General features: G+C 41.0%; 1 protein-coding gene across 1 annotated transcript; it reads left to right on the top strand.

Moving 5' to 3' along the window:
- The first annotated feature begins 1,478 nt into the window (after positions 1 to 1,478).
- Positions 1,479 to 11,415, top strand: ATF3 (activating transcription factor 3). Its single transcript, XM_082480930.1, has 4 exons — positions 1,479 to 1,598; positions 6,232 to 6,475; positions 7,417 to 7,524; positions 8,473 to 11,415. Exons 2-4 carry the CDS (start codon positions 6,236 to 6,238, stop codon positions 8,668 to 8,670), a joined length of 546 nt encoding a protein of 181 aa, XP_082337056.1. The 5' UTR covers positions 1,479 to 1,598; positions 6,232 to 6,235; the 3' UTR covers positions 8,671 to 11,415.
- The last annotated feature ends 2,957 nt before the right edge of the window (positions 11,416 to 14,372 follow it).

Genomic DNA, 14,372 nt, shown 5'->3' with positions numbered 1-14,372 from the left:
GATTACTACTCCTGTCTGTGTGGCCAATGTGTACATTTATGTATATACATATACACTCAGGCAGCCACACATACACAGAGGGGAAATACAGAGGGACTTTCAAACCAGTATTAGAAATGGGTATCCTTGAGAAAATGCTCCAAGCAATTAATACATCCCAGAATATACCACTTGAGACATATTATTATTATCAAAATACAGCAACATTGAATGTTATGAAATTAATTAATCAGTTGGAGTGCTTGATCAGGGTATACATTTTATATATGAAGGTATACATTTTATATTGGTTTAGTTACAATATTCTCAAGCATGAAATGTCCTGGTCTTTCCATACCTGGTACAGAGACTTGAAGACTCTTTTAATGACAAGTTTGTATGTATTGTTTATGGAATATTATCGTACTGGATAACACTGCACATCTCACTTTGTAAGCCTTCTGTGTCTCTCCTGGGTAAAAGCTTTTTTGACACATCTTATTTTCCAGCACTTTGGGGGCTGTTAGAGGAAAATTTCTGTTGTTTAACAAACCAGGAAGCTATGGAAACAAACAAAAAAAAGAATAAAACAAAACCCCCTTCACCACACGCACTGCCATATTTCCCTCTCTCCTATAGGGACCCCCTGGGTTTTCCTGAAATCATAAGGAAATCGCACGCTGTTGTGTTTTAAGAAAAGATTAAAAAAAAAACCCAACAAACAAATAAACAAAAATCGCCAAACAAACACACACCCCCCAGCATTATATTTAGCTTCCTATCGTTTCATTAAACGTGTCTTTCCAACTCAGAGTTAAAACTGAAGCCTTCCTCTTCATGTTAAGCGAACTTTTAGCTGTCATCTAAACAAGCACAGAGAAGGGGGGGGGGGGGGGGGGGGCGAGAAGAGAGGGGGGTGGCTATACAATTCTTTCCTGTAGAATAAGATCATGTTTTTCAGCCCTTACGAGAACGCCACAGTCTCCACTTCTTGGGGGAAGGGGGGGGCGTGAGAGAGACTTTGATTTATTCTCAGCAGCAAAACGACCCGGAGAAAGAACCCCCCAGGGCGCCTTAATTAAAAAAAAAAAACAAAAAAAAAAAAACCAAAAAAAAACCAAACCAAAACAAAAAACCCACAAAAACCACCACCAACAAACAAACAACAACAACAACAAAAAACCAAACTAAAATGGGGAGCGAAAGGGAAAGAGGGAGAGAGAACGGGGTCTGTCCGGGTACCGATGGATGCTCCGAGGTGAGGGGATCCGCGATACCGCCCGGCACGGCGCGGCACGGCGCGGATCGCGCCGTGCCGCGCTGTGCCGGCGGGGAAGCCTTGCATCACCGCCACGGGCTCCGTTTCCCTCCTCCCTCTCTTTCGGGGAGGCTATTAATAGCATGACATCAGCCCGGGACTCGCCGCCAGAGTAAATACCAGCGCTGCCCGCTCGGCTATATAAGGGGGGTGATGCAACCGAAGCGAGAGGCAGAGGAGCGGCGAGCGGCGAGAGCTGCTCTCCCGGAGGAGGCAGCAGAGCAGAGGGGACGGCTACCGGGACGGGGTGGCTGCGGAGCCCCTTCCCTCCGGCCGGGAAAACAACAGTAGCGGGAGGAAGGTAGGTGGAAACGGGAAGGGAAACGCTGGGGCTCTCCGTGCCGGCGGGGCGCGGGGCTCTGAGCTCCGTGGGATCTTGTCTCGCCACGGAGAGATGCCCGCCGGCGGGTCCGCGGGCCGCGGCGAGGTAAAGTTTCGCCGCCGGAGCGAAGTCGGGTGTGCGGCGGTGCCGCCGCCGCCGCCGCCTCCTCCCGTGAGCCCCGGGAAAGCCGCCGGTCCCGCCGAGCTCCTGCCGCTGCCCCACGCCCGCCCGCCGCCAGTGGCTCCCTCCCGGCGTTCACATCTGGGGGGAAACCCCTGCCCGGGCTGCCGCCAGATGTGAGGGGCGGGAAGGGAGCCCGCCGAGCACCGGTTGTCCCCGGGCCGGCAGCGCCGTTCGGCACCGCGCGGTGGCGGCCTCGGCGGAGGGACGGCGGCGGCGGCGGCCCCGGGACCGGCGGGAGATGCCGGAGGGCGGCCGGGCGGTGGAGGCAGCCGGCGGCCGCAACGCCACTGCCACCCCGGAGGGTCCGCAGGGTCCGCAGGGACGGGGGAGCTGTAGCGGGACTGGCCAGGCCACGAGTAACGCCCCACTGCCGTGTATACATATATTATTACGTAGACACAAAATGAGTGGGAACTCTCGGTGTGAGCCTTTTCTTTCTGTCCCCGTGTCTTGACATGAGGGAGATCGGTTGCTAAACTGTTGCTTAATCAAGTCAGGCGTGACACAACAGCAAACTTGTTTCAGAGAACGAGTTTCCTGTTGAAAATCAATTTTCCTCCTAGTAACGGCATTTACGAAGCTGGGAGGCAGCAGAAAATAGTTCGGGAATGATGTGGGATGTCAGAAAGCTTAAGTTCAACCAGCGTGCACAGAGGTTGTGAACTGTAATTGCTCTTAATGCTGTTTAAGATTAACCTCAATGGTTATTTGGTTTATTGCATCAGCACCAGAGGAAAAGGAATTCATATGAAGAAATAAAACCACGAGGCATCTGCAGTTAAGCAAAAAAGACTGAAAGTAGTCACTTTTCATATTAATATAAAACAAGAATACCCTTAAACAATAGAAATGTACAGCTAGGAAGTATGTCCTGAAGTTAAAATATTGTCAGATGAGATGTAAAAGTTCACTGTACATGGTAAGAATCATCAGCAAGAGAACAAGCAAAAAGTAGGGGGAGACCAAATGAATAAAGTTGCTTGAGTCTAACTGAATTGGGAGAGTACCATTAATAGAAAAGCTGTTCTCTTTGGAGAATTCCAAAACTAAGGGTAAAGTAATGAAGCATTAACTCACACTGGGAACAAGCTGTGCCTTCTGGTGCGGATCTGTGAAACATTCAGCACCTTCAGTGTCAGTAACTTCAGAAGGAGTCAAACCAGCCTGGAGCTGAGGTCCCTGTGCATGGTCTAACAAAGTAAACAGAGATCATATCAGAAAGGCCCAGATGTAATCACACTTTAAGGCTTGATATTCTTATTCCTACTGTTTCCCCAGCCTTTACTAACCCAGAGAAAATGAGGCAGTGCTCTTGATGGCTTACAGACGGAGGCATAAGTACAATTTGTACAAAAGCTGGGGGAAAAGGAAGGACAACCTGTTGCATTTTTTTCAATAGCAAAATCTAATTTTCATTCCTGTATAACATTTCTAAAAGCAGATTTGTTCCTCAGAAATTGGAAAACATCAACCTTGTTGTTATGAAAAAGGAATCTATTTAGTTTACTGAGAACATTTGACATAATGCTGATTATTTTTGTTACTTGTTTCACGGTGGCTCCTAACGATCTCAGTGGTAGGCTGGAACCCTGCCCTCCTAGGCACTATCCAGAAGCCCTGCCCCAAGAAATAACCCCAGGAAAGCAAACCAGTGGCAAACAGCTCTGCAAAATGGGGCTCAGCTCACGGCAGAAGTCCTTACACAAGCCTCAGCCCCCTGGTAGGCCCCCCTTCCCTAAAGTCTGAATAAATAGAGACGCCTTTCAGGATGTCTGGAAAGGTCAGTGAGCTGTTCAGGCAAGAGAGCAGCAACTTTCTATGGTCAAGGACACTTCTCCCTCTTTGCTTCCCCTCCCTGTGGGCACCCGCTGATTCCTTTTTTTTTACACTAATGACAGACGGATGAGAGTACCTGAGGACATTATAGCAGGGGTTTGTTGGTACTTGTGGTACACTTAGCACTAACAAGTAGAAATCCACAATTAACACAATTTCTCAGACATGTTACTAAAACACGAAGCTTCTTGGTTTCCTCTGGTGCGGCTGCTGACCCTAATTAAAAGTTCACCTAAATTTAAAAATAATTGAATAAACCACCAGTGCTGGAAAATGAGTAGCCCAATTAATTATTTTGTAGGCTGGAGAAATTGCTTTACTGTTAATTTAAGACTCTTGGTTTGATTGAATTATACGGAATTAACTTTGTTGAATGAAGCCATCACTGGGAGCCAAGGAGACTGACATTCAGAGAAAATAGCTAAAATTTCTGCTGGCGACGAGGGGTTCGGTGTCATCTGGAATTAGCCTGTTTAAATGAGTTGAATGGTTGAATGTCGATAAATGACAAATAATGCTGGGAGGACTTCAGCTGGAAATTATAGGGCTGCTTCTGACTTGTTGGAAAAGAGTAACTGCTAGCTTTCTGAGATTATAGGATTAAACACTATCAGTACTTTAAAAGTGACTCATGAGCAGGGGCTTTCTGAAGAGAATTACATAAATTTCCCAAGGTCTTTCTGAATAACAAGTTGTTCCATATAATTTCCTCATCTTTAATAACTTCGGGTGAAATCCTGGCTCTATTGAGGTCAACAGAAAAAGTCCTCTCGATATCAGTGTGTTCAGGATTTCACCCCCAGGCTCTGGGAAATCTTCAGCTCTTCTGTGGTGACTGGGTGAGGAAGAAGTGAGGAAGTCTCTGCAGCTGGACATGGCATTTTCTACCAACTGGCAATTCGCTGTCCTCACATTTTTATATTTACCTCACTTAGCAATGAACCAGATTCTACTCTCATTTGCCCCAGTCTGGATGTACAGTGTATTTTTAGATATCTCTGAGCAAAATCGATCTTCTTGTCAAGGCACATGACCCCAAACATTTCTTGCTGGGTTACAGAAGTAGCTTACAGGGAACTATGCAATTCTGGGTTGACCATGTGGAAATTTAACTTACCCACACTGCTACCCCGAGGCAACTATTTGCTTACCTGCACTAAGTTAATTACAATTGACTTTGCTATAATTATTATAGTTCTAATTGACAGTAGATAACACACACTGTAATTACCCGTACAGCTATTAAAAACACGGAAAACCTACACACCAAAGAAAGCTGAAAAAACAACATGGTAAAATCCAATTTAACACAAGTCACTTTATAAATAAAAGAAGCAATATAATCTGTTTTCCTGTGCATTTTCACCTTTTGTCCCTTGGGCCACCCACAAAAAATGCTCAACTTTCTTCCACACCTCTCATCCCACCTCTTCTGGGCCAGAGACGGTTTTGTGTCTCATGCAGAGCTGTGTGCATCTGCTAGCTAGGTTGCCCACGATGTTAGGATGGCTGACTGCTGAGTTTTGCCTCTTTGTCCCTCAGTGGGGTCACCAATTTTCACAAAGCACATAGAGAGCCTCTCATCCTCCAAAACTGGCTAAAAAAATATTAAGAATGACTAAAAAGAGGAAAGCAGAGAGCACTGTTGGGTAGATTAATTTTCTTAGGAAAACTAAGAGAAATTAAGTTCCTCCATGGGTGTCCATTTGCATAATTCCCCTGAAGTCTCTTCAGTCACCCTGTTTTATATCAGCAGGAGATCTGACCATAAATATTTAAGAATTTCAGACCTCTCATTGAGGGCAAATGAGGACAGTTTCAGATTTTACAAGAACAAAGAAATGAAACAAATGGCTTCATGTTTTTCGTGACTCAATCCCTCCAACTCAGCCTGTGCTTTGAAGCCCAAGAGCATGTAAAGATTTTTACCTTTGTGCTGGCTCTTATTGTTAACCGTTTTTCAGGAGCTTATAACCAGATCTACAACTTTGTGTAAAATTGAGCATGATAATTTTGTGACAGGTTCTGTCCTGGTTAGCAAACTTCAGCTTCTGGGAGAAGTCTTTGAGCTGTGCTTAAACATAGCTGAGATCAATGTACGCTTTGTCCATTTGAAGCTGGAATCTGTGGTGGTATATCTCTGAAGATGCAGATACTCTTAAACTCCTGTGATGATGATGATGTTGATGATAATAATTCTTTGTTTTCTGATTTTTGTTCCTTATTCTCTTTATCTTCCTGTTCACTCGATTCTCATTTGCCACACATTACTAGTTTAAAACTTCAAAGTATACATATATATTTTTTTTCCATATTAGGTTTCCAAAAGACCTAGATAGATTGTGTGATGCACTAATAGTATTATTATTTTTAAATACCAACTTGAAGTTAACCTAAAGTAGAAGTTTTTACAAGTGACCAAATTCTTAGCTGCTTGACTCTAGTGAAAGATTGGGGTAGACAGAGAATGGGTACTGAAGCAATGGAAGAAATAAAGTATTACTTCACAAAATAAAATATACCTCTAGGAGATATTATTTGCCTTTCTAAAGTTGTTGAAAGACTATTATTATTATCTCTTTTTACCTTTCAGCAAAATGATGGTCCAACACTCAGGCCAGGTATCTGCCTTAGAAGTCAGCGCCTCCGCAATTGTTCCCACTTTGTCCCCCGCAGGGTCACTGGGGTTTGATGATTTCACAAATTTAACCCCACTGGTGAAAGAGGAACTGAGGTTCGCCATTCAGAATAAGCGTCAGTCCCACAGGATGTCTTCCACACTGGACACAGTGACAGTTTCTGAAAGGCCAATTGAAACTTCTATCATGAAAACAGAGGTATGACTTTTTAAACAGCATTTCAGTGTGAATCATTAATTCTCTAGTAAAATTTCACCACAAGACCAGTATTTATATCAGGCAGCCCTCTCCACCATACTTGATCCTTTCAGGCCTGCTGCTTGGCTTTCTGTTAAGTGCTTCGGGGAAACTATCTGGTATTTCTCATTTCCATTGAGGCCTATAGTGGGGTATTTTATTTTTTATGATGAACTAAGGACAATGTTTTACAGAGATTAGAGAAAGCACTAATCTGGTTTCCCTGCCAACTTGTGCTCAAACTTGGAATAAGTCATTGCAGCTTTAGTTCAGTGAATACAGTGCAGTAGGGTCCACATGGACTACACTGAGGTGTAGACACGGCCATGCTATGTCCACACTAGGTTTTCACTTTAAGATAATAGTTTCCGTGAAAAACATTTCTCTTACAAAGGGGAGAAATAGCTTAAGTTAGGGAAATAGCTACACCTTGGTCTGAGCCTCCACAGAAAACAAAACAAAGCTTGAAAGAGCATGTTAATATCCCTTTTTTGATGCTGCCTTTAGTTTGCTGCACTCTGGCTGCCTCGTTCATGCCACATCCTCCACTCTGCTTCCTGTGCCTCTTGCTGCTTTTCCTCCTTGGGAAGTGGAGAAGAGATGGAGGTGTGGGAATCAGCCTGAGGAGACGCTTGGCAAGTTTTTCAAGTACCATTGATTTAAAATGAGCCATCACATGAATCACATCCATCCAAACTCCAGTTAGGTTTTTATTGACAATTCTAATGGAGTTACTACCATTTTACTGTATGGCAACCAAGGTCAGAATTGCATCCTTATGTAACTCATGGTGTGTGCACTGCCAACACTATCCATGTTGCTTTTAAAAATGCAGAAGTTAAAATACAGGCCGAGTATTTACGACATCTTACGGATTGTGTGTATCTGTTTTTATGGGATAGTTTTCTCCTGAAGAGGATGAAAGAAAAAAGCGAAGAAGGGAAAGGAACAAAATTGCTGCTGCAAAGTGCCGAAACAAAAAAAAGGAAAAAACAGAATGTTTGCAGAAAGTAAGTGACTGGCGTGAATTGTTCTTAATCCTACCAGGATTGTTCTTAGTCCCACCAGATCCTACCAGGATCTAAACAGACAGCACAGGGGCACTGTCATAGTAGGAAATACAGAAAGATGTCACCCAAAACTCTGTAAACGCGTCAAACATTAGTTATAAAAAAATGAACTTGCTGTATATTAAATCAAACCTGGTTAAAGCTGGAAAAAAAGTGAAAGCATGGTAGGAGTGAAAAGAAATTACTGCTTCAGTGACCAATCTTGTCTATGGGGATAATATGAATTTAAATATGTACATTGAACACAAAAAGAAATAAAATCTCATTTCATATAATATCGATTGTGGAGACCTAGAGCTACAAACACTGACAAGTAATCTCTGACTTCTTTATGAAATGAGTGGCATAGTATCTTAGCCCTGAAGTCTTTGGCCTAAGACCCCAGTACTGTCTTCACCTGCTCTGTCATGATATAAAACTATATTGCAGCAGTATCAGGCCTGTCTTTGTTCCTATATCTGGGGGGGGCGGGGGGGAAGCTGTGTCCTTACTTTGTTAGCTTAACATGGGTTTACAGATATGTGACATGATGTTCAAGGGAGTTAAGAAGAGTAGATAAGTTTGGGTAAAGTTTTCACCCAAAACATTCAGAATAATTTTGCTGAAGGTAGCAATAGTGCTTGGGATGCCTGCTCTTGTAAGTCAATAAAAATTTGAATTTGGCCTTTCAACTTTTGTTACACTCAGTTCAGAAGGTAACTGTCAATCTGTTTTTTTAGACTATTATTGATTGAGAGATGTATAGTTTCACCACTACAGAACATGCAATTTCTTTCTCAGGTAGCCATATGCTTTCGCACCAATAAAAGACTGCAACTATTAGACAAATATTTCAATTAACTAATTGAACTACTCAGTCTAATAGTTGTGTCTGTCCTTTTTGACCAGGAATCAGAAAAGCTGGAAACTATCAATGCAGAATTAAAAGCCCAGATTGAAGAGCTAAAGAATGAGAAGCAGCATTTGATATACATGCTAAATCTTCACAGGCCCACTTGTATAGTTCGGGCACAAAACGGAAGGACACCTGAAGATGAAAGGAATCTTTTTATTCAACAGATCAAAGAAGGCACATTACAAGGTTAAGTGATATGGCAAACATGGAAATATTTATAGTGTTTTTAACAACTACCAGAATCCATGGAGGATCTGACATAATGTGTAGGATTCTATTAGTCAAGAGCCTTTAGGAAGGGCAGATTGCTTTCTTAAGCGGAAAGAATCATTTTGGCTTGACAGCGATTCTTCCCCTTGGAAGATCTGGTCTCAATCAAATTGAAGAGTCTTCTGCCTCAAATATAGGTTTTGCACCTGTCATATTTGCTGTTCCTAGGAGCTACAGACAACAGCTTCAGAAGCTTTAGCTCTCTGCTAGTATACAGTATCTGCACTCACGACGTTTGTGCTAGAACACTATGACTTCCGACGATGCACATAGTACAGACAACTGTGATGGATGGACACTACTTTTCCTTGTTGCTGGTAGGGAAAGCAGACTGAGAGTATTTTTAAAGTTTCGAAGTTTCCAGGGAGATGGTTTCTGGCAGAATGTACCGATACGTAAAGTTGCATTCTAACCTAACACACACATACACAAACACACAAAAAGCCTTTAGTTCCAACTAAGCTTTGTCATTTTTTTCACAACACTTGTGTGGATTTTTTCAATGACTCATCTCAGAGACTGAATTTGAAAAGCCTAGTAGATGTGACAAAAAAATGTTTCTTGTAAAAGGTCCATGTAGCTAAGTTTGTATTTTAGGAGCTGGAACCCCATGTACTGTCCTTTGGGGACTACAATTTTTCCTTGAATTGTTGAACAGCAGCTTGTACCACCACTTGGTGACTCGGTGAATTGGACCCATCAGAAAGGGGAAACTAACTATGGAGGGATATTGATACAGGTTTTGTCTGAGCGAAGCATTGCAGGCCCGAATCCCAGACTCATGAGTCATAAAAAGTTTAAAAAAGGAAAAGAAATGTCTAGGACCTAATCCTACAAGCCTTAATTCATGCTCTTAATCCTTACTCACAGAAGAGGTTCTATGGACTTCATGGGTCTGCTTATGCAGATAGGTCTTATAGGCATAAGAGCTTGACAAAGCTTTTTCCATCCTGGTCAGGATTACTTCCTTTTGCCACGTGATTCAGAGGGAAAAATTATGATTGCAGCTACTTTTATGTTTGGGTGGCAACTACAGTCAATCAAAAGTGTTACTTAGAATCTGAAGGAGGCAAGAGTTTTGATGTAGTGAATAACTGTTTTTATTTTTTATTAAATACTAACCATAGATGTTTTTGAACTGGTTGGTAGAAAAGCTGCTGGACAAAACAGTTGGAGCTATGAGTGTTTAAATTCTGACGTTTCTGTGAAATTCTCAGATTGTTTAATCCTATAAAATATATCCTTACAATCTTTTGTAAAAGAAAATATTATCCTTATTTATCACTAATACCGTCATGAGTAAAGTTAATAAATACTGCGAGCAAGATAAAACTGAAAACACAAGTGTTGTGCTGTCTTCTTGCTTTTATCTGTTGGTGTTTAATATTATATATTCCTAAACTTCACCAGCTGTATTTGAGACACCACTATTGAAAACACTTATCCTTCATCTTTTCCACAGATGAGGCACTGAGTATCTTGAATGAATGGGTGCAGGGATGTGATACCTTCCAAAATTCTGTACCTCCATCAATGGTGTCTAGCTGCTCAACGTCACAATTTAAGTGAAGCAGACAATAAGAATGGAGCTTACAGTACATAATATTTTACACCAGTTACGCAGTGTTGAAATTGTGTTTCTGTTCTAAAGGCTAAAATTAAAGATACCTCAGCCATAAGCTTCTTACCCTACAAGTCCTGGATAAGTCTTTCAGATATCATACCTGATCCTTATATGATCGTTATATTCTGCAACAGAACTTCTTAGTACATTTTCCTAAGATCTGGATATATTGTAATGTCCTATATCATGTTTTAAGATATGTACTTCATGTATCTGAAAAGTGACTGTATTACAGAGATGACATACAAGGTCCGATTCTGTCCTGAGAATCCATTGTCTTTCTGTATGTGGGAAGGAGCTTCCATTGACTTTAATGAGAGTTTCATTCATGCCCTGTAGGCAGAGATTGGAGCCTCTGCTGCGACTTCCTTAGCTCAGAAGGCAAGTTCCATGAAGAATTGGGCCAGCTGTTTATCAGAATGGATATACATGAAGTGTGTTACAATAAACTTGTCAAACAATGTTCATTGGTATTTGACTTCTGTAATGTGGAAAAATAAAATCGAGGCATCATCACGGTATCATACACCTTGGCTTTGCCTTTTGTGCATTAAATGCCAGCAGACAAAACTGCCTCCTATATTGTTATAAAGTGTTACCACAGGGACTAGACTATAATGATAGAATTCATGTGTCTCCCTTAGGGAATTTGTATGGTTGCTTTTAACCGTATCACTGGTGACGCAGGCGTCATGCTTTTGTTGCTTGATGTTATTTACTTGGCATGTCAAATGTTAATATGGTACCACTACTACTGTCAGAAGAGAATCTATTTTTATTTCTTTATATGTGCAGTCATAGCTGCTTTCTACTGCTTGTATGTGTGTGTGCATACGTGCTCCTGCACGCTACTCTAGAAATGATGGTACTCAAGTCCATTTGGCTGTGCCCAGGAAAAGAGTGTTTAAACAGCTAGACAGGAGCAGTATGTTGCATGAGTTTTCTAAAAGTATACTTTATTCAGGAGAGCCTTTAAAATGCATTAAAACAGTTTGTTTTCTATTCTCAAGTTTGTTTTGATACTTTAATAAAAAAGAATTAATATATATTTATTCGCGTGTCATTTTAATTCATTCTAAGTTTCAAGGTCCAGGAGGAACTTCATTTTCTTAAAACAACACTGAGATATTAAAAAGCAAACACGTTTTATAGATTTGCAACAATAAGTATCTTATCAAATGAAATTGGTACTGTTCACTGCTTGTTAAAGTATAAACAAAGTTTTGTTATTTCAAGGTTGATCATGAATTCCAGGCTAATTTCTCATTTGTGGCCTAGGGCTTAGATTAAAGGACTGGAAATTAGAACTCCTGAACCTTTCCTAACCTTGCAACCGACCAGTTGATAGTTATTTCAGCTTTCTGATTACCTAATGGGTTTAACGCTTTTGCTGCTGTGAAGCTTTAATACTTATAGATCGCTTTCTGTGGTTACATGGAAGATACTAAAGAAATATAGTGTGATTAGGGCTTTGGTTTGTTTCTCTGTGTGTTGGTGTGTGGTGCATGTGTGTGGGTGGGTGTGTACATGGAGAAGCATGAGGAAAGATGAACAAAATGTTCTATCCTGCCTTTCCAAAACTAAGTATCTACACCCAGACAGAAGTCCCTGTGTTTTGACAGCCGGTAATGTGGAGAAAAACTTTTGGCTTCAAGCCTTTGCAAGTATTCATAACTTGTAATCCAGAGGTCAGATAGAAGGCCAGGAGCTCCAGGGACCAGGAAATCCAATGCGCTATTGCAAAATCTTGCTGAAAGTGTCAGCTGGAAGGAAGATCTAGGCTACTATGAGCCTGGCAATGTTGAATGCTTACTTTCCTTATCAGTATATCCATTTACAGATGTGCAGTTACAGTATGTACATTCACCCTTTCATACATTCTCCTATAGCTGCTATCAAATTCCACTTTTTAATACCCAATTCACTTGTAACTTGGTAAATTTATAAATCATCTGCCTGGCCTGTTTTAGAAAACTTTATCAATAAAATCAGGGCTATGAATTCATGAACTGTTCTTTTACAATATTTTCTTTAAATTGTATCAGTTGAAACCATGAAACCACCACTGGTCTCTATGACACATTCCTAACAGCATAATTCATATTTCTAGATGGAAATAATACATCGTATCTTCTCCTTAGGTCTTGTTTTAGATCCTAAATCTGTGTGTGTACAGGCCCATGCAAACCTTAAAGCATGCTGGGCTTTACACTGTACGTTAATAAGGAACATCTACTTTTTTCTAGCTCTTCCCTTGATGTAAATGAATAAATAGCAATATTGAAGGTAGGTAGAGCCAATGATTTATGTTAGGCTGGAAACATTTAATGAAATTGAATGGTAACAAATTGAAATTTACAATAACTTTTCTACCTGGGTTCATTAGAATTTGAAATTAGTGATTAAGGGGATGGTTTTAAGGTCACTGATTCTTAGTTTTGCAAGAGAGACTGGATGATTTATGGGTAATGAAAATAAAACAGTACAATTGCTTGTTAGTAGCAAGAGAATTTTGAAAATGAAATCTACTTCATATTAAAAAATTCCTAAATCCAGAATGACAACTGTATCTTATATCCATTTTTCTTGGGTTTGTTTTTCTCCCTGCAGCAGAATACTGGACTAGGTGCAAGTCTCATTTGTGCTTGCCATTGCCATGTTTCTATGTTTGCCCAGTGCCCCCAACTGGAGACCCCGAGAATCACATGATTAAAATGTAAATTAATATTATTGCACATAAGTACTTAGTAAAATTCTTCATTAGTTTGTAATGACACTAGTATAATAGTTTCGTTTCTATAATAGACATCATTCCTTTTTAAAGTGTAGTTAAGATAAAGAGTGACAGTATTTTTTAAAAATCCTGTTACTCAAAGTTCACTTCCTTAGTGGACACTCTGAGTCAGAACTGCTGACTTTAGTGATAAAAATAGTTATTTACTAATTTTCAGTACTATTGGATCTTCAAAGCCATCACAGTTAAAAAAGAATACACTGGAGTCTATTCTTGATACAGCATCACTTCTGGCTGCATATGTTTACTATTGCTGACAGTGAGGCATGAACCAAAAAAAAAAAAATCTAATGATTTTCAGACCCAAAGCTAAGTGTACTAGAACTGACACTCAGAAGAGTTATTAGACCTGTGAAATGAATAAATAGAAAATGAAAACAAACTAAGAGTTGAAGCTGGAATACTTTTTTTCTGCTTCTGAGGATTTAGCGACTTCATATCTGTATAGTTGGTGCACCACCATGCCCACTTAGATAGCGGCTATGCCCACACAGCAAACAGTAGTGTAGTATGGCAATATTTTTCTATAAGCTATCTTAGTACTGGGGACATCCCAGTGATGACAGCAAGAAACTCAGCACAGGCTAATTGATGCCACTGAGAGGATGAGCTCTCCGTGCAGCCAGAGGACAGGCTGCTACTGGCATCTGAGGTAGCTCATTTAAAGCCAGCTCGGGTATCGTTCAGCTCCTCAGGTTAGCACATGTCACGTAGCTGCCTGCATTCACAACTAAACAGCTCCACCAGTTCAGACCAAAGGTTCACCCAGCCCAGTTTTCTTTCTACATCAGTGATCAAAAGCAGCTGTCTAAGGAAGAATAAGAACAGGGCAAGTATGCTTCCTCTGGGTGCTTTCCCACATTCCGACTATTTTCAGCTCGTGAGTCACACAAGCTTGACATGATTCCTTTAGGTAGTATCCTTCCGTAGATCTTTCACTTAAGTATTTGACCAGTTTCTCATCCACAGTACCAGCATCTCTAGTAACTTCTGGTGTCAAGTTCCACAGGGCTACCACCACAAGAAAACAGTTCCTTTTCTTTTGACCCTGTTCCCTGTAACTCTACGTGACAGCCCTTCATTCTTGAATTGGAAGAGTGAACACCTAACCATCCTCTCCATGGCACATGATTTTATACTTTGCTGGGTTGTTTCTTTTTCAGGATTAAGAGTCCCAGCCTATCCAATCAGTTTGGATTTTTTTG

The sequence above is a fragment of the Vanellus vanellus genome, assembly GCF_965231255.1.
Source record: "Vanellus vanellus genome assembly, chromosome: 3".
In the NCBI taxonomy this organism is placed as follows: Eukaryota; Metazoa; Chordata; class Aves; order Charadriiformes; family Charadriidae; genus Vanellus; species Vanellus vanellus.
Note: the sequence above shows the minus strand (reverse complement) of the source record. Positions and strands in the feature narration are given on the sequence as shown.

Coding starts and splice junctions, on each gene's coding strand:
- ATF3 (XM_082480930.1), top strand. CDS start 6,236: ATGATGGTCCAACACTCAGGCCAGGTATCTGCCTTAGAAGTCAGCGCC. Junction 6,476..7,416: donor CTTCTATCATGAAAACAGAG/GTATGACTTTTT, acceptor TTTATGGGATAG/TTTTCTCCTGAAGAGGATGA. Junction 7,525..8,472: donor AAACAGAATGTTTGCAGAAA/GTAAGTGACTGG, acceptor CTTTTTGACCAG/GAATCAGAAAAGCTGGAAAC.